Source organism: Halichoeres trimaculatus, unplaced genomic scaffold (genome assembly GCF_033239565.1).
Source record: "Halichoeres trimaculatus isolate MK-OKI-2021-1 unplaced genomic scaffold, fHalTri1.1 fHalTri1_scaffold_10, whole genome shotgun sequence".
NCBI classification, from domain to species: domain Eukaryota; kingdom Metazoa; phylum Chordata; class Actinopteri; order Labriformes; family Labridae; genus Halichoeres; species Halichoeres trimaculatus.
In genome coordinates this window covers 18677571-18699445 of record NW_027437187.1, presented here as the reverse complement: position 1 = coordinate 18699445, position 21875 = coordinate 18677571, and the positions used below count along the sequence as shown (strand labels likewise).

Genomic DNA, 21875 nt, shown 5'->3' with positions numbered 1-21875 from the left:
ACACACACACACACACACACACACACACACACACACACACACACACACACACACTCACACTCACACTCACACACCGTCTGTCTGACTCACATGTGAGATCTGTTCATCCAAACTAACAAAGATCTTCACACTGTTTACCTGTTAGCTCAGTTCATGTTCATCCCTTGTAAAGTATATGACACTATCTACACTTTTTATTTCTTGGTTCTGGGGTATAAATAGGATTTTTACTGAGAGTCCAGCCTCTCATCTTTAATGGTTTAAACTACCTCTGTTTCTGCCTCCTCCTCAGAGGATTAATGCAGTAGTGAGACAATATTTAAATACATGTAGAGTTGTAATGTTTTTCTAGATGTCATGTTGGTGTAACCATGATTTTAAAGATAAACACTTGGACAAACATGCATTGTTAATATATTTATGCAATGAGTCGAAACATGTTACTGTATCAAAATGGAAACCTTTAAAGTGGAAAATAAAGTGCGGCAAAAGTTAAAGTGAAAAGTTACAGGTGGTCACTTTTCTCTTCTGTCAGCACTACCTCTGACTTTTATATGTGATTTCTAATGTATCAAGTGCATTTGTTCTTGTTTCCAAGCTTGAAGTGTTAGTCTGCTGCAGTGAGAACAATACCAGATGACAGATTTTACACTCCTTCATGAACGCTTGATGGTCTTCAACCAGTCGTACAAGTTTTCCAGCTTTTACCATAAGTTTCAACTGAGCTGCAACGCCTCCAGTCACATTACCTGAAGAGCAGGAAGAAAGGTGCTTTTGAATTCATATAACGAAAAACCTCAACCTGATGGCAGCAAGTTCAGCGTCTGTGGAGGACCTACTTTGTCCACTATGCTGTAAGATTTACAGTGTTCCTGTTCTCTTAAATTGTGGCCACAATATCTGTAAAGTGTGTTTACAGAAATACTGGGAATGGAAAGGATGCCGAGAATGTCCTGTGTGTGGTGTCGAGACTGTGCCTGGGAGGCCTCCTATCAATTTGCAACTAAAGATAGCTGCAGACGAACATCAAGTGCCGAGGATGAGCTGGACACCAGAGGTTTGTTGTTTTCACAACGAGAAGCTGAGTGTTTTCTGTCAAAATGACGAAAAGCCCATCTGTCCCGTCTGTCAAGCATCAAGAACACATAAAGTCCACGAGTGCAGCCCGCTGGAAGAAGCAGCCCGGCAGAAAAAGGTAAATAAAACAGAAGAGGTCATCACAAGAATCATGGTTACTGTAGTGTCTGTTTCACAAGGCTACACAATTATTATCACTTCTTTCCTCTTTCAAAAAACTGCCTGATCCATGAGCCAGGACAACCAGTTGTGACAAATAGAGTATCACATTTTCCAGGGTCCAATATGTTGTCTTAAGACTGTATAAATCTCAAAATCTTTCGTAAAAAATACTGTTAAAAACGCAAAACATGAAAAACATAATGTAAAGGTAAATATTTGATTGTTTGAGCCTCAGACTGAAACTTGTGATTTTTATGTTAAAATTTCAGATAGAGTTTTCTGACCTGCTGGAGTCCTTGAAGAAGAAACTAAAAATGCTGAACAAGACAAAGGAGCAGTGGGAGAAAACAAATAACTACATACAGGTAAAAAGTCATCACTGAGCTCAAATACATCATTCATTACATGGTTCAAGGGAAATATTAGTTTTAGTTTCAGTGTCTGTAATAAACATTCCTGATTTAGTGACCCAAAACAACCTCTCCCTCAATCCCCACAGGTCCAGGCCTCTCAGTGTGAGAAAACCATCAAGGAGGAGTTTGAGAAACTGCACCTGTTCCTTCAGGAGGAGGAAAACTCCACCGTGAAGATGCTCAGACAGGAAGAGAAGATGAAGAAGCAGATCATGTGTGAAAAGCTGGAAAACATCAAAGACCAGATCCAAACCCTCTCTACCACCATCAGTGGCATCGAGACCACCCTCAGGATGAAGGACTTACCTTTCCTACATGTATGCTCCTGTCCTTGTTTGCACATTTGTTTAACACATTGACAACATTTCATCCTCATTTCTGAACACCACGTATGACCCTTTGCGCCAGAGCTGATAAACATTTGAAATTACCTAAAAAATGAAAATAACACATTTAAAGTCCTGGTAAGAGCTGAATCTATCACAAAATAACACATATTTACTGCTTATACTTCCTAGTGGTGACATAACTGTCAGTTTGGTTTAAGTGGAGTTTTTATCTACCTCTTTTATGTCGCTAGGTAAAAAAACAAACAAACAAAGAAACAAACCTGATGCCTTCAGCACCTTGGATAAAAAGTTTAAAGTGAATGAGGAAGTTTTCATAGACCTCATTAAGTACACTCTGAGTCTGGTATGTCAACACGTCATTGAACACGCTCAACATGTCAGAGCCCTCCAGCTTGCAGGGCAGGTAGTTTTAAAGGTATTTTGAGGTGGCTAGCTTTTTTTTACAACAGCCGACTGTTGTAAAACGAGCGTGCCGCACATCACAGCATGAAGCATTCAAGTTCAAATATAGAGATTTTTTTCCCATAATATTTAGATTAACCAAAATATTAGACACAAAGAAAACTTTGGTTTAACTTCCATGACATTTCATATTTCCTCTAATGATGTGTTTTTGTTTTCCTTTATTTCTGTGACTGAAGGACTACAAAGAAACAAAGAAAAGGTAACAGAAGTCACTTTGTTTAAATTAGCTCTGCTCCATTAAGACAACATGGTGATTATTTAAATATATTCCAGTGGCAAATTCATCGTCCGGGAGCCAGAGTGCATCAGAGACATCCTGGTCAACTCTGCAAAATATTTAGGATTACTGAAGTACAAAGTCTGGAGGAAGATGGCAGATGTTATCAAACATGGTGGGTAAAGAGAGGATAGCTTTAGCTTAAATTTACTTTTAAAGTATTCTCCCTGTATTTCACTTTGTCTACACTTTCAGTTCCAGTCAATTTGGATCCAAACACAGCCCAGTCCAACCTGAAGTTATCTGAAGAGCTGACCTGTGTGCAGTACAGCAGCCAGCAGCTTCTACCTGACAATCCTGAACGTTGTACCAGCCGTGTGTGTGTGCTAGGGGCAAAGGGCTTCACATGGGGGAAGCACAGCTGGACTGTAGACGTGGGCCAGGGCAAGAACTGGTACATCGGAGTGGCTCAGGAGTCCATAAAAAGAAAGACTGCTGTCTTCCTGGTCCCCACAGAGGGATTCTGGGTAATAGGCCTGGTGGATGGAGACTCGTACTGGGCAGAGACCACATCTCGCTTCAAGCTTGTGTTGAAGCAGAAGCCAGAGAAGATTACAGTGAAAGTGGACTACGACAGAGGAAAAGTAGTCTTCATCAATGCCACCGACTTGACACCAATACACACATTCACGGATAGATTCACGGAGAGGATTTTCCCCTTTTTCTCCCCTGGACTGTATGATGAGACGAAAAAGTCCAGTCCACTTAAAATCTGTCCTCTGAACATTCGTGTGGAGTTGGAATAAACTCACTTGCAGCAGGTGGCTCGGTGTCACAGACGCTTTACAGGACACAAGAAGAACCATGCTCTGAGGCCCAGATATTTGATCAAACAAAAACACTTTATTTCTGACTTCAACTTGTTTAATCTTTCAAAACTAAGTCTGCAGTTCTGTTTATCGGAGGTTTTTTGTTATTATTAACTGTCATCTTTGGTCTTGGGTTTCCTCTGTGATGCCATGTCTTTTAGTTTTGAGTCCAGTTTCCTTTGCAGATAGGCCTTTTTGTTGGGATCCATTGACTTGTCTTTCTTCCCACTTCCAGCATAAAGAACACCTTCTTTGCTTATTCTCATACGAGCATGAGACTTGGCTTTATCTCCACAGCCATGAACCTATAGCAGAATAAAACATAATCAGATGGGAAAAACAGAAAATATCATCTGTCTTTTATGGTAGAGTATCAAAAAGTCGGTTTCTGTCTTACCTCTGGTATATGGTGACTGAGACAAAACTGCCTGTTGCAGAAGAGACAAAGCTGTCCAAGTGTTAGCACAGAAGCTTTACACTTCACAAAACTGCAAACACTGTCTGCCTTTTTGACAGCATTGATAAGCTCATCAAAGTCATTATCTGGAGAAGCAGCAGCAGCAATGTCACAGGCGCCCGCCTTTGTTCGGTTCTTTGCTAAAAGAAAAAAGATAGAGGTGTCATTAACGTGTAAAGCACATTAGAAAAACACTGGGATAACAGATGTTTCTGAAGCAAACCTTTAGCAGACTTTGACTTCTTTGATGACTGCTCCTGAGCTGGTAAGATTTTGCTTTGTTGCTTTTTCTGTTGAGCGTTTTCTTCCCTTTTCTGCTGCTCCCTCTTCATTCGCTCCAAATGTAAACTTTTCAGGTCTAACTGAGGCTGACACACCACTTCTTTTTGAGGATCAGGGAGTTTTTCTTCTTTCTCGGCTTCTTCTGTCTCTCGTTCTAGCTCCTCTGCTCGTACAGGCTCTCGGGGCCTTGAGACAGTGATGCACCTGTCTCTACCCTCGCCTTTGCTCTCGTGCACCAGGCCCAGCTCCTCAGCGATCTGATGGACCAGCAGGCGGTCATGAGAGTTAAATGAGGATGGAAACTGAAGTTCACTTTGACTGAAGTCCTTGAGAAAGCCCTCCACCTGTGCTCTGATCTCAGCTTGTCTGTGCTGCTTCTCCTCGTCCTCTCTCTGTGCTGTTATTTCAGACGTGTTCTTTTTTGTAACACTCTTGTCATTGTCACTTGACATCTTCTGCCCTTGCTTTGCTTTACTAGCAGGTGGATGTTTAACCTTCTGTTTGGTAGACACCGAGCTGCTTGAAGTCGTGTTTGGCTTTGTGTCTTTGCGGGTGTGGTTCTGTGGTACGATGTCCTGGATGTACTCGAAAGCTGTTCTGACCTCACCAAACTCAGTCATGTGATTAATGAGGGACTTCAGAAAGGGGTGATTCTGGACGGTTTGGGTGTCGCAAACCACAGTGATGTGACGTCTCGCTCGGGTGACGGCAACATTAATCCTTCTGTCCTCTGCCAGAAATCCAACTTCACCTTAAATCACATTGAAAAAAAATACAAACTTAATATTTAAGCTGCTGCATTGTGGTAAAATCACAATTAGAATTAATTCAGCCAGGGCTGACAACAGGATGACACAAACACACCCTGCATCATGTGAATTTAGACAGGATGGAAACCAAACAGCATTTTTATGGATCAGATCAAGACAGTAAACAATATGCTGATCATTTTGTTGCTCATTTCTTTGTTTTTTTTTCTTGATTTGTTTGTTGTTCATATTAGTCCATAATCTGCCTCAATCCATGTAAGAGAACTGCTTTACTGGTATGCTTGGTTTATAACACAAAACAAAAAGAGCATCACTCTTAGTATCCCTATTAAGTTGTAGCAGAAAATAAAACCCTTGAATTATCCAGGGTTTTATACAGAAATGCTAACAAGAACACGGTATGGCAGAAGCAGCCACAACTTGGCATCACAAAGTATCATTACCTTTTCTGTTAGATCGAACAAGTGACAGCACCACCGCCTCTTTCTCTCTACCCTGAAATCCATCCACTGACTTTATCTCCAGCTCCGGATGCCTCGCTGACAGCCTCTGACGCAGAAGATCCACCTTCAAGAGATCAAAACTTTAAAAATCTGCTTAATAATGGACACTATGGGATATACACATGTTAGGATATGTTACCTTCTTTAGATCAGTGACTTACTTGTAGATTGTATGGCGCAATAACAGCTATGTCCTTAGCTTTTATCCCAGCTTGAGTCAAGGCTTTTATATGCAGATCAACAATGTCCACCTCACCTGAAAGTGAAACATACAGTTAAATCCCACCACACACTGATTCTTATCAAACTATGCTGCATTAAGCTTAAACTGACCAACCTTGGTTGCCTTTGGATTGCTCATCTGTGACCTCCATCTCACTCAGACCACAGCCTGCTGTGTCGATAAGAAGCAGCGGAGTACTGGTCTCTTCAACGCAGGCGACCCCAGGTAGATCTCTTTAACACCAGACATGCAAACATTTGACTTGTGAATCACCTGTCAACTAAAAGCAGCACATTGAACCATCTCCATATCACTTATCCATATCCACTTACTTTAACAAATGTCCCGCTACAGAGCTGTGAGCTGTCAGTCTTCCCTGGTACATCTCTTTAGAGGCCCACTCCATGATGGAGCTGTTCATGCGGTACTGAACCGTCAGCATACGGACCACAGAGTCCCCAAACATCTGGATCAGTCTCTCCATGAGGCTGAGGGACAAGCCTTTAGAAGCAGCTCTGTGGAGAACAAAGGAGCAGAAAATTTAAAAATAGTAAAAGAAAAACAAGGCTTTTGAAAAGGTATTCTTCAGTCTGCTTCCACTTAAAATCTGTTTCCTCAACCCAGAACAGCCAACAGGAAGTGAAGCAGTCCAGCTTGGTTCTCTTGCTTTTTACAAAGGCAGGAGAGAAAATCAGAGGAGGTTTGGTCCTTGAATGTTTTCCTAAATCTGACAACTAACCTGCCACTTTTTCTCTTGTTTTTGACTATCCTCTAAATCTGTTGCTATGAATACTAAAAATTGTGGAGCAATGTTTCAGAGAAAATATAATCTCAGGAAACATCTTAATCACTGATTATGACTGTTTTTAAAGAAAAAAAGCAGAGTAATCCCATTCTTTACGTTTGTGATTTGATTGTAGGTGGTAGCTGCTTGTAATCTCCAGCCAGGATACACTTCCGTGCTCTGAGCAGAGCGATCCAGCAGCTGCTCTCCAGGGCCTGGGCACACTCGTCTATCACCACCCAATCAAAATGCTCCGCTGGCAGGAACTTTAGAGGACCGTCATCACAAGCTCCTGCAGACACAGACAAGTACTTTCTGATTGCCTTCTATCTTCAGCACAACAACTGCAATCACGGTTTATTCACTTGAGGCCATGACTGACCTGTGTTGGTTGATAAAATAACATCAGCGCTTTTCAAAATCTGAGTGATGGCTGCTGCTTCTCTGGTCTTCAGTTCTTTTCTCAGCTCTCCTATTTCCCTTTTGAAGTTCCCCCTATCTCCTTTTTCCTTCATCTTCTTCATCCCCATCTTTGAAAAAAATAACATCATTCTACAGAACATTCAAAACACCACAAATGACAAAAGACGCACACATTTAACTACTTACGAAAGCTTTATCCATGTCTTTACGAATGTCAGCTATAATGTTGGCATTGTCACTTTGAGCGAGGATGGCGTCAAGTGAATGTTTCTGAATGGACTCCAGCAGCCTGGCAGGGTGGCCCAGCCTCAGGACCTTTGCTTTGCAGCGAGCTAACCTCTCGACTAAGTTATCCACAGCCACGTTAGAGGGGGCACAACACAGGACCTGAGCAAAAGCAGAACCCTGTTTAGACTGACTGACATGATGCAACGAGAACTGCAACTACAAATTAAAAACATTTTCTTGCACCTTTTGGCCTTTTTTGACCGCCTGCAGGATGATTTCCACCACCGTGGTAGTTTTGCCTGTGCCTGGTGGTCCATGAATCACAGCCAGCTCTCTCTGAGACAGCGCAAAGGACACGGCTTCTTTCTGGGAATCGTCCAAGTTGGAGTTGAAATATTCTACCTCATCTGTTGAAACATAAAAACTCACCTAGGATTGGTCCATGAATTGTGGGATTTTTTCTGATTTGCAAGGTTTAGAGTCAGTGTTGAAAATATGCTGCATACTTGTATAAAATGCACCACCAATTACAGTATCACACAGCAGTTTAGTTGACCTCTTTATTCTGTCAAATATGACTTACTTGGCTGTGACTGGGAGGAGGGTTTTGTGTCTCCAAATAGAACATTTATGAGATTTCCTGCTGGACCATTAGCGTATCCATTGAGTGCATCCAGGGCCCTACAAGCACAAAACAGAGTGAAAACAAGTTATTCCAAGGTCTGATGTCTTACTTGCATCAGTCATAACAACTGCATTCGATGTGCCTCACTTTTTCATTCGTTTGTATGTGACGTCATTTGCCAACTTTAGGAGGTTGTAAAGAGCATCATCATCAAGGCTGGTGCCATCCTTTGACTCATCAAAAGCCACACTAACAGTAGCCTGGCTGACCCTCGTTACTATTCCGGTGCCAATCTGTGAGGCTGTGCTGCATCCACCTGTGTCATACAAGCCGACTATGTCCCCTGTTAAAAGAGAAAATGTTAGCCTCACATTAAGTAAAATAGAGCACCTCAAGCACAGAAAACAAAAAATTAGAACATTGTGATACAGCTGCTTTTTGATACTGCTGTCTTACCGGGTCCAAAGTTGTTGCTTGGCAGAGATGAAAAACCGAGATGCTTTCTTGGCTCAAGGACAACAACTGTGCGACCGTAGAGGCCTGTGGACTGACTTCCTATCTGCAGTTTCAGCAAGCAAACGCCTTTATTTTGAAGATCCTTTAGAGAGACGCTCTCCTGCCATATCCTGTAGGAACGGAATAAGTCGTTTACAGTGACAGCAATGACTGCTAATTTTTTAAGTAGTTTGTTGAAATAACCTTGTAGGATAAGGCCAAAGTCTTGACCTCAAGCGTATACCATAAATTCTTGACCAGAAAAAATTAGCCAATATTGAATATAAAAGGAAAGTGGCTGTATCCCCAACCCTCTAAAGACATTCTGTCATCAACATCAGTGTATATGATAAAGTTTTTTCAAGCCAGCACCCCTAGTATTTATTTACTATGTACTTACTCATATTACTTGAGGCAGCCCTCAGTGACAAAAAGGCTGGTGACCCCTGATCTAGCACTATTGTACCTATTTTTTTATACAGTGTTTGAGTTTTTTTCTGTATTTGCAACTTTAAGTAAATGTGTTACAGTGTGTTTTGAATTGGATACTTTTCATTAAAAAAAAACAAAAAAAAAAACAAACCAAACAAAAAAATCTGCCTTAACGCACAAATGTAGACATATCTCCCATTTTCTATTTTTTTCCTACTGTTCTCAATTGTATTCCCAAAAAGGGTCAAAGTCTGTGAAGCTCTGGGACAAATACTGTCCTCAGTTATCAAAACTTGAGTTTGCAGATCTCAGGTTTATCTCCAGAGCAAACTGATGTTATCAATTTAAACAGATGTTTCAGACTGGTGTAGTGAGAAAATTGCATCCTGTGTTTTTGGAGAATAACCTTTACGTAAGGTTGATACTTTAATAAAAGTGAAGAACAATTTTAAGTGTGTTTTACATATTTTTTACAAAGACTCTCCTGAACAGGTTTGTGTGAATACAATGATGTGTTACTCCTTGATGTAATAAGCCACAACTAACTGTGTAGATTATATTTTACATACCTGGTCTCCTCTATTTCAGCCTCCCTCTCTTCCTGTAGGAGTGTGAGTGTCTTCGACACAAATTGTTCAACCGCCATGTCTCACTAAAACAGAGCCAGAGTAAGTCAGTTAAATTAAAGATAAATATTTATGAGGGCACATCAGCTCTTCTTCACTTTAGACTGTAGAGACAACAGATCAAGTCTTGCTTCTAGCTTATTTTCCTGTGAAAGTTAATGTTGTGAATCAAAGATATAGAAGATTTGAAATCGGGGTAAATTTATCTTGTGTGAAAGGGACTTCTTTACATGGCCATTCCCTGGCTATAACAATCCAACAATATTCGATAAAATAAACTAAATGAAGCTAAATGACTTGCCCTGCTTTCTTGCAAGATGTCTCAAGTATATTCCTGCCAACGATCGAGTTTGTCCTCTCACAAAGAGGTTGTTACAGTCATTATGAAATAAATATGATAAGGTTAAAGTAAAGCTGGGTAGACTGAGTACATGTCATGGCTCCTGCTCATGCCCAGAATCAAAAACACTGGCATGTTAGCTTAACAACAACGCTGCTTTCCTTGAATACAGTTCAGTAAAAGTAAACAAACAAGAAATGAAACTTACCCATAAACTGTCTATGTGAAAAAGGTTTGTTATATCCTCTAAGGCATATTTTATTTCACTTGAAGGTTTGTATTGCTAGTGCAGTTTCTAGTGCACTCTTCCTTTGCTGTTTGGGCTCGTTGGGTTGCTTGGCTACACTGCCATCTATCTGCTCGGATGACTTATTACCCCCCTCGTCACTCACTCGCGCACTCATTTTATTTTGAAAGTACTCAGGGCGGAAGTTGACGGCTCGGGTGACGCTGTAGAAACACGTTGAGCTAAGTTGTCAATCAAACCGACAGTCAAAACCCTGTTTGTTGTGTATAATTTCGGGATGTGTGTGGCAGCTGTATGAACGAGGCGGTCTCTGCTCGGTCGTCTGTGTGATTTCAAACCGCAGGAGGATATGCTGTGTTTTTATCTTTCACTATCTCGTTGTTCAGGAAGGAAGCTCTTGCACTGGAAACCTGCAGATCTGAGCTAACCCATTTTTATTTAACTGTTCCACTACTCTCTTAATTGCAGTTTGAGGGCAATGAGAGCGACATTATTTCTGCTGCACGCCATCTCATGCTGTTGGTTGGTCGGTGCCACACTTTCAAAAACTGATGCCAAGAAGTCGCATAAAGCTGAGGCCGAGGTGAGTAACTTCAGGTCATTTACCTTAAACTGGTGAGAGCTGTCACTCTGTCTGGTCATGCATGTCCTTTCCTACCTGCAGTTTGTGTGTTTGCATATCACTGAACACAACTGAAATTTCCAGAAACATTAACAAAAGGTCCATATCTTTACCTGTCATCTGTACGTTCATGATAATGTTCACCTGTGACATTTTTCTGACGATTTTTTTCCTGATGTTGCTTCACAGAGCTCTCCAGCTGAGTTGTCTGTGTTGGAGAGAGGCCTTGTTGTATCAGATCCTCAATGGAAGGACATAGTGAAAGAGGAAAAGAGATACTGTGTCCACCTGAAGAAAACATTTCAAGGACAGGTTCTTGGATATGTCACTCCTGTAAGCCTGAAACATGTCCACTTCCTCATTTTAATGCTTTACAAAGTTGAAAAACTACCAGAAGTTTTTCTGGTTTCAAGTCTGTCTAGTCTAGTATTTGCAAATATCTGTCCTGTGGAATGACAAAAACAAATGGTATTCATCTTTAGTGACCATATTTTTAGAGGTGCTCTTTCATGTGATGTTCCACATCAAAGGTGTCACAACTCTTTCTTTATATCTCTAAATTTTATGTCCTTTTGTCTTCTTCTGTAGTGGAACTCTCATGGTTATGACATTGCCAAATTGTTTGGCTCTAAGTTGACATCTGTGTCTCCAGTGTGGCTTCAGCTCCGCCGGAGGGGACCTGAAACTTTTGACGTGACAGGACTTCATGACCATGACCCAGGTAGAGGATTAAACCACTGGCACTTGTTCAGTTATCTTTGTCTGGCCTGATTAGCCCACACTCTTAAAAGTTTATTAAAACACAGCGTTTGAACAAACTTTTTGTGAGGCAACTTCATCACTCAAAGTTGTGCTCCAATAAACCAGTCATTGCATTCAATAAGTGTGTAGGCTATGTTTTGTATTACCTTGCACTTGTGTGATGTGTGTATAACCACCTCCATTTTAATACACTGTTGCTTTACCTCAAGTAACTTAGCTGCATAACCGCGTCCCGCTTTCCTTCTAGGCTGGGTCAAAGCTGTACGCAAGTCTAACAAAAAAGTCAGGATTGGTGAGTCCTTCTTTGTCCTTCTCTGTAGACAAACCAACCCTGTCCTGTTATTCTGGGTCAGTCCATGTGGTTTCACATAAGGCTCTATTGTTTGTCCATTTTGTTTCCCATCAGTACCTCGACTCTTATTTGACGGCTGGTCTTACCAGGATTACATGAGTGTTCTGGGGAGTGAGGATGAAATTGAGGAGCTTGGAAGCGAGCTGGTAGATGTTGCAAAGGTAAATAAGTGTTGTGTTTAGTCTGAACTCCCTCGCAGCAGCTTTGTGTTTGCCTTGTGTTGGGATAATGAAGCTTTGGCTTTGCAGACTGAAGGCTTTGATGGTTTCACTTTGGAGCTGTGGAGCCAACTGGGAGGAAACAAAAGAAAGTGAGTAATACTGTCCACATGTCTATTTTACAAATATGCAGATGAAGTTGTGTCTTAGACTACAAAGAATCTAACATGTAAAATCTTCTTTGTACAGGGAGCTGGTGCACATGGTGAAACACATTTGTGAGACATTAAAGGCGAAAAGATTAGACTGCATTCTTGTTATTCCACCTGCAGTGACAAGGTGACTAAAACTAGTTTAATCTCATTGACTATTAGCTTGATGAAAAAAAAATGTCAGCATTTGGTGTTAACATCTCTCCTTTTGTTGATCTTCTGTGGTTATCAGTGCAGGGCAGCCAGGGATGTTTGGCAGAGAAGAGTTTGAACAGTTGGCTCCTGTAGTTGACGGGTTTAGCCTTATGACATACGACTACTCCAGTGGTGCCAGGTGAGCATCACAGACAAGTGATATGCTGCAATTCACTGTGGGGGAAATCTTTTTTCTCTGTCTTTGGAAGAAACTTAACTGGTGTAACTACGAATTAACAGCATAAATTCTGTTCTTGTTTTTTTTTTTTTTTTTTAAAAAAAGAGCGGGTCCAAGCTCACCTCTGCCCTGGGTGAGAGACTGTGTCCTCCAGCTCGCACCAAACGCTCAGTGGAGGCAGAAGATCCTGCTTGGACTTAATTTGTACGGTCTTGATTTTGCAAGCCAGGGAACAGAACCAATCCTCGGGGGAAGGTACAATAACACACTGACTAACAATAGTTATACTTAACACAGGCACTTTAAAACTTGCTTCAAAAAACTGGTGTATAACTTTTATCACCAAATTATTTTAGAATGAGACATTTTCAAACACATGGGTAAAGATTATAAAACTTGATGTGGAACTTTATTAAGACTGCCAACAATTTTCACAACAAAACTTGAACTCCTAGTTTGGTCAGAGATTCAGATGTTGAGTTAGTTGTTGTCTCCTGTTGTCCTGAACTATTGTCACATGTATGCGTGTTTGTGAGCAGAACAATGATTTAGGAAAAGATAACCTTTAAAGTTCAACCACCCCAGCTGAGGGAGATGTCTGTTTGACATGAGTCTGGTTCTGCTTGAGGTTTCTGCCTGTTAAAAAAAGTATTTTTTTTTTTTTGAACTTGCTAAATGCTGCAAAGTGTTCTGCTCATAGTCATGGTGGGTAAAAATGAGATCAATCCTCCTTGATTTTGGGTTCATCTTGATAATATAACAATGGTACATCTAGACCTTCGAATGTTTTGGAAGGTGTCTTAATATAACATTTGTTGCAATTTGACACTTTATACATAAAGATAGACTCATGAAATTTGTATGCCTTTGAACAGGCAATAATGCTTGGCATTGGTGGTGTTCCTTAAAGCCTTCATTCTTTAATCTTATCTACTTCTTTCAGTTGCAAAATTTTCGAAGAAACACCGCTTCCTGTGTGAATGGAGTTCAATCTGATTTTATTGTCAGTACTTCAGCAGCAACCAAACAAAATGTTGGATGATTCAAAGCAAAAGACTTCACCCTTTTCCACTTAGCTTGATTTTTGCAACAAGGCTTAGTTTTAGTTAAGTTTAGTTTTAGTTTTTTCATACCTTATTAACCAGGTGCAGCATTCAAAAAGGTCAGAGTAAATATTTTGTAATACTGTTTATTTTTAAGTCCAACATTGTGCTCACTGCTCAGTCAATGCTGATACTGAACTGTTGGCTGCTGCCTTAAACACAAGAATCTATAAACTTAATATAAAAAGTATAAACATAAATAATGTAAAAATAATGTTAACATAAATTACATACGCTTCTAAACAAGCACGTCCCTATACGCTGCTGTGATGATGCAGTATGACACTGACAACTGCCTAAAACTGTCGTAAAATTGGTTTGGAAAATGTGTTGGATTAATTTAAATCCTAAAGGCTATTAATATTGTAAAAAACGAAAACAAAGGACATTTTGTCTATAATTTTGGTTAGTTTCAGTTAGTTTTGTGAACACAAGATACAGTATTAGTTTACTTATCTTTTTGTTTTCTTTTCTTGTTTTTATCATTATGAGTTAACTGCCATGTATTTTAAATTTTAGTTTTTGTTTTTAGTTTCGTTTTAGTTAACTATTATAACCTTGGTCATTACCAGGCCAGGAACACTAGATGAAAGATCTGTGATGAGAAATGACCTAAACTTTTCTAAATTTGGCAGAAAGTTCCAGAAAAGTTCTTTTTCATACAGTTAAAGATAAGTAATAATGCTGATTAAAGAAAATGGTCCTCATGTCTGCCTGAAACTTGTCTTTTTATCACAGGTACATTGAGATTTTGCGAGAAAATCGTCCAAAACACCTTTGGGACGAATATTCAGGAGAGCATTACTTCAGTTATAAGAGGTACTGATTAATAACACTGAGATTAACAAATAACAGCTTAATTCAGACATATATTATAACGCAACTCAACAAAATTTATGACTTTTATTTCAGGAACAATGCAGTCAAGCATGTGGTGTACTATCCAACACTGAAGGTAGGACTTTGTCACATTTAACACTATGTTTTTTTAGGTGCTCTACTACATGAGGATGTTAATGATAATTAAATTGTTTTACAGTCAGTCTACCTGCGGATCTCCTTAGCAACTGAACTTGGGACAGGAATTTCCTTATGGGAACTGGGACAGGGACTGGACTATTTCTATGACCTCCTATGAGGGTTGGACTTGATGGTGAAAACAGAAGCCTCAATCATCAGCACTTTTTTTCTTTTTAACAAGATGTGCTCAGAAAATCAAGAGCTGTATGTTGGTCTTACTTTGTGGGTGACATGTTCCAAACTCATCAGTTTTGATTCAAAGATGGGGATTTAGTGATTCAAAGGATACGCAGTGGATAGAACAGTATGTTATACTGAAAGAAACCAACTTGTACACATTTCCATTCAGACACAGAAGATGCATGATCATCAAAATGTACAGTACATGTAAGTTATAAATGAAGAGTTCACACACTTCAAACATCTGCTGTTAAGCTTTCCATTCCAGCACTTGAAGAGCTGGTTTTGCTTGCTGAAGATGCATCCTTTTCTGGTTTTCTTAAAACTGCATCCAAACTCAACATCCCAGGTTTTCTCTTTTTTAAAAATTTCGAATTATGACATTTGATTGTGTGTTTTTAAGTTGAGGGTTGAAGTTGTACTTACAATGTTGCCAAACATGTTCTTACCCAGAATCTTCCAATATAAATCTGGGATGGATATTTGTGTAATAATGTGAATATAAAGCTGAAACAACTGGACAGTTTAATTAGATGTTCCTGTTTGAACGTGCTGTGCTTTTACTTGGCATTACAGAGCAGTATTAGATTATTTACAGCAAGTGATGTGGACTGTGCATTCTGTCCAGTGATGAGGTGTCTGTCTATTACAACATGCACAGCATCTTCTGGACTTGCTGTAAAACAAAGAGATACACATAGGAGAGATTAAAAAATGCTGTCTAAGTATTTACCAAATTAGCATCTGAGCTGTCCAGGTCAACTCACCTGTGTATGATCCTCCACTGTCTCTCACAAAGTCTTCCACGATTAGGGGAAGGTTTGCAAAGTCAGGCCTCCGCACCAGCTCGAACACAGATGGCTTTCAACAAAAAAAAAATGTTATTGGATACACAGAAAACATTGATAGTCTGATTTCATTTTAACTTCAAAAAGACTAACCCCTGTCAGGCTGTAGCCACTAAAGATCCAGCTCTGTCCTTCAGTGGCACAACACAGCCCAGACACTCCTTGTCCTACTGCACAAACTGGTTCTGCACACAGACATGAAATTACATATAACATGTATTTGTGTCTTTTTAAGGGGCACAGAATTACACCCAACCACTTTAAAAATCAGCGTCAGACTCACTTTGATGGGCAATAAAGTGTGTGAGAATGCGGTGCAAAGAGCCGCTGTGTGCCAGGTCATTCAGGGCTCCAGGGCAGTCTGGAATAAGCAGTGCCTGGTATCGAGCACCTGTAAAAGGGTCATCATGACTTTACTGAGACAACAACAACACAGCACACATTAACCTCGCCAAAAAAAAAAAAGAAAAGAGGATACCAGGATGTGTATAATCTCACCATCTATTGACTCAAGTTTGGCTGGTGTTGCATACGGTTTCACATTGAAGTCCTGCACCCATCGAGCAGTGCTTTCATCAACTCCAGCAAAATCTATTGGCTTACCCTGCAAAACAAGATGGAAGAGAAGAGAAATTATAAACTAAATCTGGATAAATTTGGATTTCCTAATGCTAGAGAAGTTGCATTAGGAAAACTTATTTTAAACTAATGCTGAAGAAACTCAGTAGTTGTAAAAGAGGAGTAACTGAATAACACACTGCAGACATGATCTGATTTTTTTTTCTTTTCGAATAAGTTTCTTAAGAAATGATGAAACTAGTCTGGAAGTAAACTAACTTTTGTCAACAATAGATACATTTTTAAAGCTCTAAGGATCACCTGCTTCCTGAGGGAGCAGAGAGATGGCTTTTTAAGCATTGTATAATATGTTTAACATCTCTCATAGCAACATCACAGATGTGTTAGTTTGTAAGCGGTGCTATTCTTGGCATACGAATCTTAAGCTAGTAATAAAAACACAGGAATATTTTCCAATGCATGGATGTAGTTGTATGTTTTACCCCAGGTGTGGCTGTCTGGAGGTTAAACGCTGAGGTACAAAGGCTGAAGGACTGATGGAAGGACTTTGCAGACACCCCTGATGAAACAAAAAGCATCACTCTGAGACAGAAAGGCCAACCTAGCTAAAAGATTTTAAGCAAACTGCTGTTTGCAAAATACGTCACAGAAAACAAACAGCGGTGGACGAAATAACAAAGTTTACAGCGGACTGAGATTAACTTAACTTAACCAACACTTTGTGCCTGAGTAATTTCAAGTAACCGATGATACGATACAGCATCTTTAACGGGAACAAAGTAAATGGACCCACCTTGAGCAGAGGCACTCGCCACTATCAGACAGGTTGGTTTCGCAGACATTTCATTTATCTCTAATTTATCCCTCTAAATGAACACTTTGAGCTCTATTTTAAATGACTTTGAATATGTGTTTTACCCATAGACTATAGGTTTTACCATTTCATACTGGAGGAATAAGAGGGAAGGAAGAACAAGAACTGTCAGCTGACAACAACATCCGCTTGACAGTTTCAAAATAAAAGCTTGTGGTCTAACAGGAAAAAATGCAACGTGTGGAATCATATTTAAAATACAAACGTTTTTATTTTGTTTTCAAAATTCAGAAATATCTCGTTTGAATTTTTTTTTTAAATTGTGCATAAGGTAAATATTCATTATAAAAACTAGATAAATAACAAGGCATTCACTGATTAAAAACATAACCACATCTGCTACCAGATTATTATAGATACCTTATTGTTTAAAAGATAGCACATCTTAAGTATGTAAGTGTATAAGTATGTTTATAAGAATATAATATATCTGAAGCATGCAGTGGTATTTGACAGAAAAGAAAAGGGCTGCCCAGCAGCTATATGGTTTTACTAATGTTGTAGGATTTTAAAGCTGTGGCGTTATTTTAACTGGCAATTTCACAGCATCACAGTGCTAGGGAAATCATTGAACTCAATAAGTATAATCAGTAATGTGGTGGCAGTTTTTTGTAAATCAAAAATCAGTATGGATCTTCTTTCAAACTTCGATAAAGGCAGCAAGTAAACATCATCCCCACAAGCTGAAAGAAAAACAAGACATGAAAATGTGATGAGTTATGTGCTAGAAATAAACACTGTTGTTGATGCATCTGTTTCTGAAGTTTTGCACAGATTCAAAAGAAACATTGACATTATGATGATTTTTTTGAATTGGTAAAGCTTTACCTGTAAAAATGCAATCCCAATGCCCACTGCACCAAGGATATACAACTGACTCAGGATAAACTCCTCTAGTTTCATTATGCAGCCCCCCTGGAATCAACAGAAACAAGAAGAATTAAAAACTCGGATAGTGTTTATGTTATTATGGAATCCAACCCCAGCCAAATGGACAGCTCTGCCTACCTCCACCTTGTAGATGTTGGAGGGATGGTCCCTGCGGCCACAGTGGTCACTCGGGGTTTTACAGCAGCTGTCAGGGATGAGCCGCTCATTGTCTTCATCCTGTATGTACACACTGCCCGTCCAGTCTGAGGAGCTGTTACTGCCACAACACTTAAACTGAGTGAGGAGGGCAGAGCAAGAAAGGAGAAAACTGTCAATTGAAATCAAATATTATCTGGTTCAAGCTGACTTATCTAACAGAAGGCATTTGATCCAGCTGTTAGCTGCCAGCTCTGTGGTTTAAAAATTCAGTGTCACTCCCACACCTCTTGTTGAAGTTTATCCACTGCCTCTGTGACACTGTCCTCTCCAGGCTGCCGGTATCTCTGCTGCATGGTCATCTGCAGGTTTTGTTTGAGATCCTCATCCAGCTGTGAGGCAGGAGAAACACTTAAGTGATAGTGCAGGAAAATAGTCTGTCACCTGCAAATCTCCTCCCATCAATAAAAATAGCCTGTGGTCAAGTTTCCCTTCTCCCTTGTAACATTCTTCTGTACCTGTGCAATGCCTGCACATAGCTCACAACATATGAGCATAGCTCTTCTCTGACCCCACTCTGCTCCACATGAGCATTCGCAAATAAAAATAGTCTTACTGCTTGACTGACAAAGTGCAAAGAGTGAAATTAGACCGTTTTATATCAGCCTGTTGGAGAAACAGTTTGATATGAAATGGACAAAGTGGCAGCAGATTACCTGGTAGCAGAGAGGGAAACACTGGAGATAGAGGAGGGAGGAAGAAAAAGATGTGTGAGAAGGATGGAGAAACAGAACAAATGAAGAACATGCACAAAGAGGCATGCAGGGAATGTTTCACAATAGCAGCAGTTGAAGTACTTCATGCATGGTGACAAAATTTGAAGGATGGATTGAAACAAGCAGGAGAGTTAGGAGTCATATCTAGAAGAGTTGCAATTTAGTGTGCTGCGGTGATGTTTCAGCTCCAGATGATGCAAAATGGATTATTTGCATGGATTCAGGATATTAAAGGAACACAATATTGTAAAAAATAAGATGTTTGGAAGTACTATTTGTCTAATTGATAAGTAAATATATTTATAAACTTAGAAAAAGGCTTTACCTCTTGATACTTAATGTAGGCCAGCACACCAGCAATAATTTCCAGCAGGAAAATACAAAGCAACAAGATCAAATACTAAGGAGGAGAGACAGCAAAAAAACACAACATGGTGAAAAGGAATAAATGCTTATGTTTTCATGTGTGGTTTCAGTGCATTTCTATCAGCAATTACAACATTAAAATATGAAATTAGAATTGAAATGAAAGGTGTGTGACTACAAAAGAAACAATTTGATGAATTACACTCTTATATAACTGTCTGAACTCTGTTTTAGGAAGTTATTTGTTTAAGAGGTGGTGAACTTAGACTTAGTTTGCCACTTGCTCCTTTATTACATCCTCTCGCTCCCTCTCTGTCTGTCTGTCTGTCTGTCTGTCTGACAGTCAATGCAGCCGCTTGTGATGCCCCTCATACCTCTGCTGTGAGCTGCACTCTAAATCTAAACTCTTAAAGACACACTCTGCATGACTCTGCTTGCTGTTATATCTGACACTCATTCTTGTCTGACTTCATGTGAACGCAGGCACCGGACAGGAGGTCAACAAGGATTAACTTTCAGGTTGTGTGTATAAACAGAGCCTTAAAGTCTCCATCTGTGTTTCTGCTTTCATATCATCAAATTGGGTTAATGCTAAAGTGGTTCAAACTGAAGCTAGTGTGAGTTGGGACTGAGCCAGCTCACCACAATCAGGAGACTCTTCATCTCTTTCAGAGTGGCACAGCAGCCGATGATCCCGGTCACTATCACGATGGCTCCAGCAGCTATCAGGATGTATGCTGAGGCGGAGTAAAGGCTGGAGTTGAGTAAACTGATGTAGTCACTCTTTTCCACCAGAGTCCACACTCCCACTGCCAGCACAGCTCCTCCTGCCAGCTGAAAGAACGCACCGTTATCAGCCCAATTTAAACCAGATGCTCATCCAAAGAATGCACCAGCTTATTTTGAGCTGTTGTAGCACAGGCACAGGGATGCAAACACAACAACGCCTTTTTCATTCCCTGTCAGCTCTGAGAAACATTTAGCTGACTTTGTTTATGCAATGTAAGACAAAGTTTAGAAAGCAAAAAATGCAAAACAGTAGCAACAGTATGAGAGATGATAAGAAAGAGAATAACCAGTTTTAATCCTGATGGTTTGTTTGCTTTTGCAGATCATTAAAAGGCATCACTTTTGATTTTTGTTTGTGTCACTTATAGCTGACAATTCCTCACAGGAGCTTTAATTATCACATAAGAATATTTGCACAAAACCTCTCTTCATGAAAAATGGCGATATATACCTACCCAGAAAAGGATATTAAAGAGAAAAAGTAGATATTTCAGACAGATTGTCCCACAGGTATGTGTTTTTTCAGCTTGGGTCTCCATCCTGAAATATAAGAAACAACCATATCAGCAGATCATATAAATTACAAATCTAAGACATCATTGAGGAATATGAGGTGCTTAGAGAGCAGGTCCACCTTCCAACCTTGTTTTCATACTAAACGTGTGATAATTATCACACAGCTTTCTGTGTTCATACTCTCGTGACAGGCAGCTAAAGCCTATTACTGCAGTATCTGATTGAGACTGCTGTGTTAGGGGATGGTTCCCCTTTCAGTCTGCTTTAGTTCCAGGTTTGGTGTGAAAGGTGATTCACTGGGTGGAGTCCTGACTTAACCACAGAACACATGTGCTGTCCTGATGTGTTTCAGAGATTTATGCACGTTAGCTATGAACCAAGAGTAATGCATTTCAAAACTGCATGAAAGTGAGTTAAACAGAGCAACATGAGGAGTTAAAGATGAAATCAAATATGCTGTGGGGAAAACAGACCTAACTACTTGTGTCACATGTCATCCAGCAGACAGATATATATGTGTCTCCCATCTCAGTAACTTAACCTGATATTCAATCGCTATAACTTCACACCTCATGAATAAGAACTTTCTTTACTTCTTTTAAAAAAAGACTGGGACCATGAGCATCACCAGATGCAGGTTTTTAAATGGTACATTTCATTGAACATCTTGCCCTATTTAAAAATGCAGAAACAAATAAAGAAATGTCTACAAGACAAATAAAGGACTACATATCACTAGAGAATGTGATAAAACTAAAATAGTCAGCACAGAATGGTTGTCATAGAGCTTTTTCAGGAGCTTTCTATGTGTAAATGTGACTGAAAACAAAATCTCCTAATGGTCCAAATCAGAGTTATTTTTAACTCATTGTGTCATGGAAAAACTGCTCTCCCTTTCCGCTGAGACTAAAATACTCCTACCTGATTTTAGATGGTGGGCTCTGAAGGATGCAGATTATCGGGGTAACGTCTTCCCAGATCTAGCCGACCCCTGTGTCAAAGCACTGCTGTCTCTGAAGGTTAACAGCAACAGTGCACGTTCTCAGTTGACACTTAGACCCAAGCCTCCCACTCAAGTCCTCTTTTGGCTCAACAGGCAGCTCGCCCCTGCACTGCCTGTGAACAGGACACGGCTGCCCCCAGCTGGTTTCTCACGCATATGAGCTGCAGCACTCAAACTCGACATAATGCTTGTTCAGAAAATGAGACAAAATGTTCTCAAAATATATTTTAATGGAAAATAAAGTCATGTAACAACAAAAGAAAATTGAAGAAGCTGGAAGAAAATCTTGTTCACAGAAATATGGCACTTCTGGTAAATTCAAAAGATT

The 21875-nt window shown here is 39.9% G+C and overlaps 5 protein-coding genes across 7 annotated transcripts; 2 read left to right on the top strand and 3 right to left on the bottom strand.

The window, feature by feature from the left end:
* The first annotated feature begins 805 nt into the window (after positions 1 to 805).
* Positions 806 to 3490, top strand: LOC141796226 (zinc-binding protein A33-like). Its single transcript, XM_074677211.1, has 6 exons — positions 806 to 1195; positions 1509 to 1604; positions 1739 to 1969; positions 2644 to 2666; positions 2741 to 2859; positions 2940 to 3490. The coding sequence occupies exons 1-6, from the start codon at positions 806 to 808 to the stop codon at positions 3488 to 3490; spliced, it is 1410 nt and encodes a 469-aa protein (XP_074533312.1).
* ighmbp2 (immunoglobulin mu DNA binding protein 2) lies at positions 3385 to 10080 on the bottom strand. Its single transcript, XM_074678458.1, has 16 exons — positions 9950 to 10080; positions 9345 to 9427; positions 8305 to 8474; positions 7996 to 8191; positions 7807 to 7904; positions 7467 to 7630; positions 7182 to 7382; positions 6955 to 7102; positions 6690 to 6864; positions 6121 to 6303; positions 5903 to 6021; positions 5727 to 5821; positions 5506 to 5629; positions 4234 to 5043; positions 3951 to 4150; positions 3385 to 3858 (listed from the first exon to the last, which is right to left on the bottom strand). The coding sequence occupies exons 2-16, from the start codon at positions 9419 to 9421 to the stop codon at positions 3664 to 3666; spliced, it is 2955 nt and encodes a 984-aa protein (XP_074534559.1). The 5' UTR covers positions 9422 to 9427; positions 9950 to 10080; the 3' UTR covers positions 3385 to 3663.
* An 88-nt stretch (positions 10081 to 10168) lies between these two features.
* On the top strand, positions 10169 to 14747 carry chid1 (chitinase domain containing 1). Its single transcript, XM_074677307.1, has 12 exons — positions 10169 to 10571; positions 10800 to 10943; positions 11199 to 11331; positions 11620 to 11664; positions 11779 to 11885; positions 11973 to 12034; positions 12132 to 12221; positions 12327 to 12428; positions 12573 to 12722; positions 14309 to 14389; positions 14483 to 14525; positions 14610 to 14747. Exons 1-12 carry the CDS (start codon positions 10467 to 10469, stop codon positions 14706 to 14708), a joined length of 1161 nt encoding a protein of 386 aa, XP_074533408.1. The 5' UTR covers positions 10169 to 10466; the 3' UTR covers positions 14709 to 14747.
* Positions 14460 to 17130, bottom strand: gatd1 (glutamine amidotransferase class 1 domain containing 1). The gene is made up of 7 exons (XM_074677312.1): positions 16991 to 17130; positions 16680 to 16756; positions 16117 to 16222; positions 15902 to 16009; positions 15712 to 15803; positions 15538 to 15631; positions 14460 to 15446 (listed from the first exon to the last, which is right to left on the bottom strand). The coding sequence occupies exons 1-7, from the start codon at positions 17037 to 17039 to the stop codon at positions 15331 to 15333; spliced, it is 642 nt and encodes a 213-aa protein (XP_074533413.1). The 5' UTR covers positions 17040 to 17130; the 3' UTR covers positions 14460 to 15330.
* A 197-nt stretch (positions 17131 to 17327) lies between these two features.
* On the bottom strand, positions 17328 to 21627 carry cd151 (CD151 molecule). 3 transcript variants are annotated; one of them, XM_074677308.1, is made up of 9 exons: positions 21466 to 21627; positions 20484 to 20568; positions 19882 to 20073; positions 19199 to 19273; positions 18814 to 18834; positions 18385 to 18489; positions 18080 to 18235; positions 17900 to 17986; positions 17328 to 17754 (listed from the first exon to the last, which is right to left on the bottom strand). In XM_074677308.1, exons 2-9 carry the CDS (start codon positions 20565 to 20567, stop codon positions 17695 to 17697), a joined length of 780 nt encoding a protein of 259 aa, XP_074533409.1. In that variant the 5' UTR covers position 20568; positions 21466 to 21627; the 3' UTR covers positions 17328 to 17694. The 3 variants fall into 3 exon arrangements, with proteins under 3 accessions (XP_074533409.1, XP_074533410.1, XP_074533411.1); XM_074677309.1 differs by lacking the exon at positions 18814 to 18834; XM_074677310.1 differs by lacking the exons at positions 18814 to 18834; positions 19199 to 19273.
* Between the last annotated feature and the right edge of the window lie 248 nt (positions 21628 to 21875).

Excerpts from the sequence above, each read along its gene's own strand:
- LOC141796226 (XM_074677211.1), top strand. The coding sequence starts at position 806 with ATGGCAGCAAGTTCAGCGTCTGTGGAGGACCTACTTTGTCCACTATGC. Across the intron at positions 1,970-2,643 it reads AGGACTTACCTTTCCTACAT|GACTACAAAGAAACAAAGAA; the intron begins GTATGCTCCTGT and ends CTGTGACTGAAG. Across the intron at positions 2,667-2,740 it reads TACAAAGAAACAAAGAAAAG|TGGCAAATTCATCGTCCGGG; the intron begins GTAACAGAAGTC and ends AATATATTCCAG.
- ighmbp2 (XM_074678458.1), bottom strand. The coding sequence starts at position 9,421 with ATGGCGGTTGAACAATTTGTGTCGAAGACACTCACACTCCTACAGGAA. Across the intron at positions 7,631-7,806 it reads CTCCTCCCAGTCACAGCCAA|ATGAGGTAGAATATTTCAAC; the intron begins GTAAGTCATATT and ends ATGTTTCAACAG. Across the intron at positions 6,022-6,120 it reads GTAGCGGGACATTTGTTAAA|AGATCTACCTGGGGTCGCCT; the intron begins GTAAGTGGATAT and ends CTGGTGTTAAAG.
- chid1 (XM_074677307.1), top strand. The coding sequence starts at position 10,467 with ATGAGAGCGACATTATTTCTGCTGCACGCCATCTCATGCTGTTGGTTG. Across the intron at positions 11,332-11,619 it reads ACTTCATGACCATGACCCAG|GCTGGGTCAAAGCTGTACGC; the intron begins GTAGAGGATTAA and ends CTTTCCTTCTAG. Across the intron at positions 12,723-14,308 it reads GAACCAATCCTCGGGGGAAG|GTACATTGAGATTTTGCGAG; the intron begins GTACAATAACAC and ends TTTTTATCACAG.
- gatd1 (XM_074677312.1), bottom strand. The coding sequence starts at position 17,039 with ATGTCTGCGAAACCAACCTGTCTGATAGTGGCGAGTGCCTCTGCTCAA. Across the intron at positions 15,632-15,711 it reads GTGGCTACAGCCTGACAGGG|CCATCTGTGTTCGAGCTGGT; the intron begins GTTAGTCTTTTT and ends TTTTGTTGAAAG. Across the intron at positions 15,447-15,537 it reads CAGTGGAGGATCATACACAG|CAAGTCCAGAAGATGCTGTG; the intron begins GTGAGTTGACCT and ends TTTGTTTTACAG.
- cd151 (XM_074677308.1), bottom strand. The coding sequence starts at position 20,567 with ATGGAGACCCAAGCTGAAAAAACACATACCTGTGGGACAATCTGTCTG. Across the intron at positions 20,074-20,483 it reads TCTTTAATATCCTTTTCTGG|CTGGCAGGAGGAGCTGTGCT; the intron begins GTAGGTATATAT and ends GCGTTCTTTCAG. Across the intron at positions 18,236-18,384 it reads TGGATAAACTTCAACAAGAG|TTTAAGTGTTGTGGCAGTAA; the intron begins GTGTGGGAGTGA and ends CTCCTCACTCAG.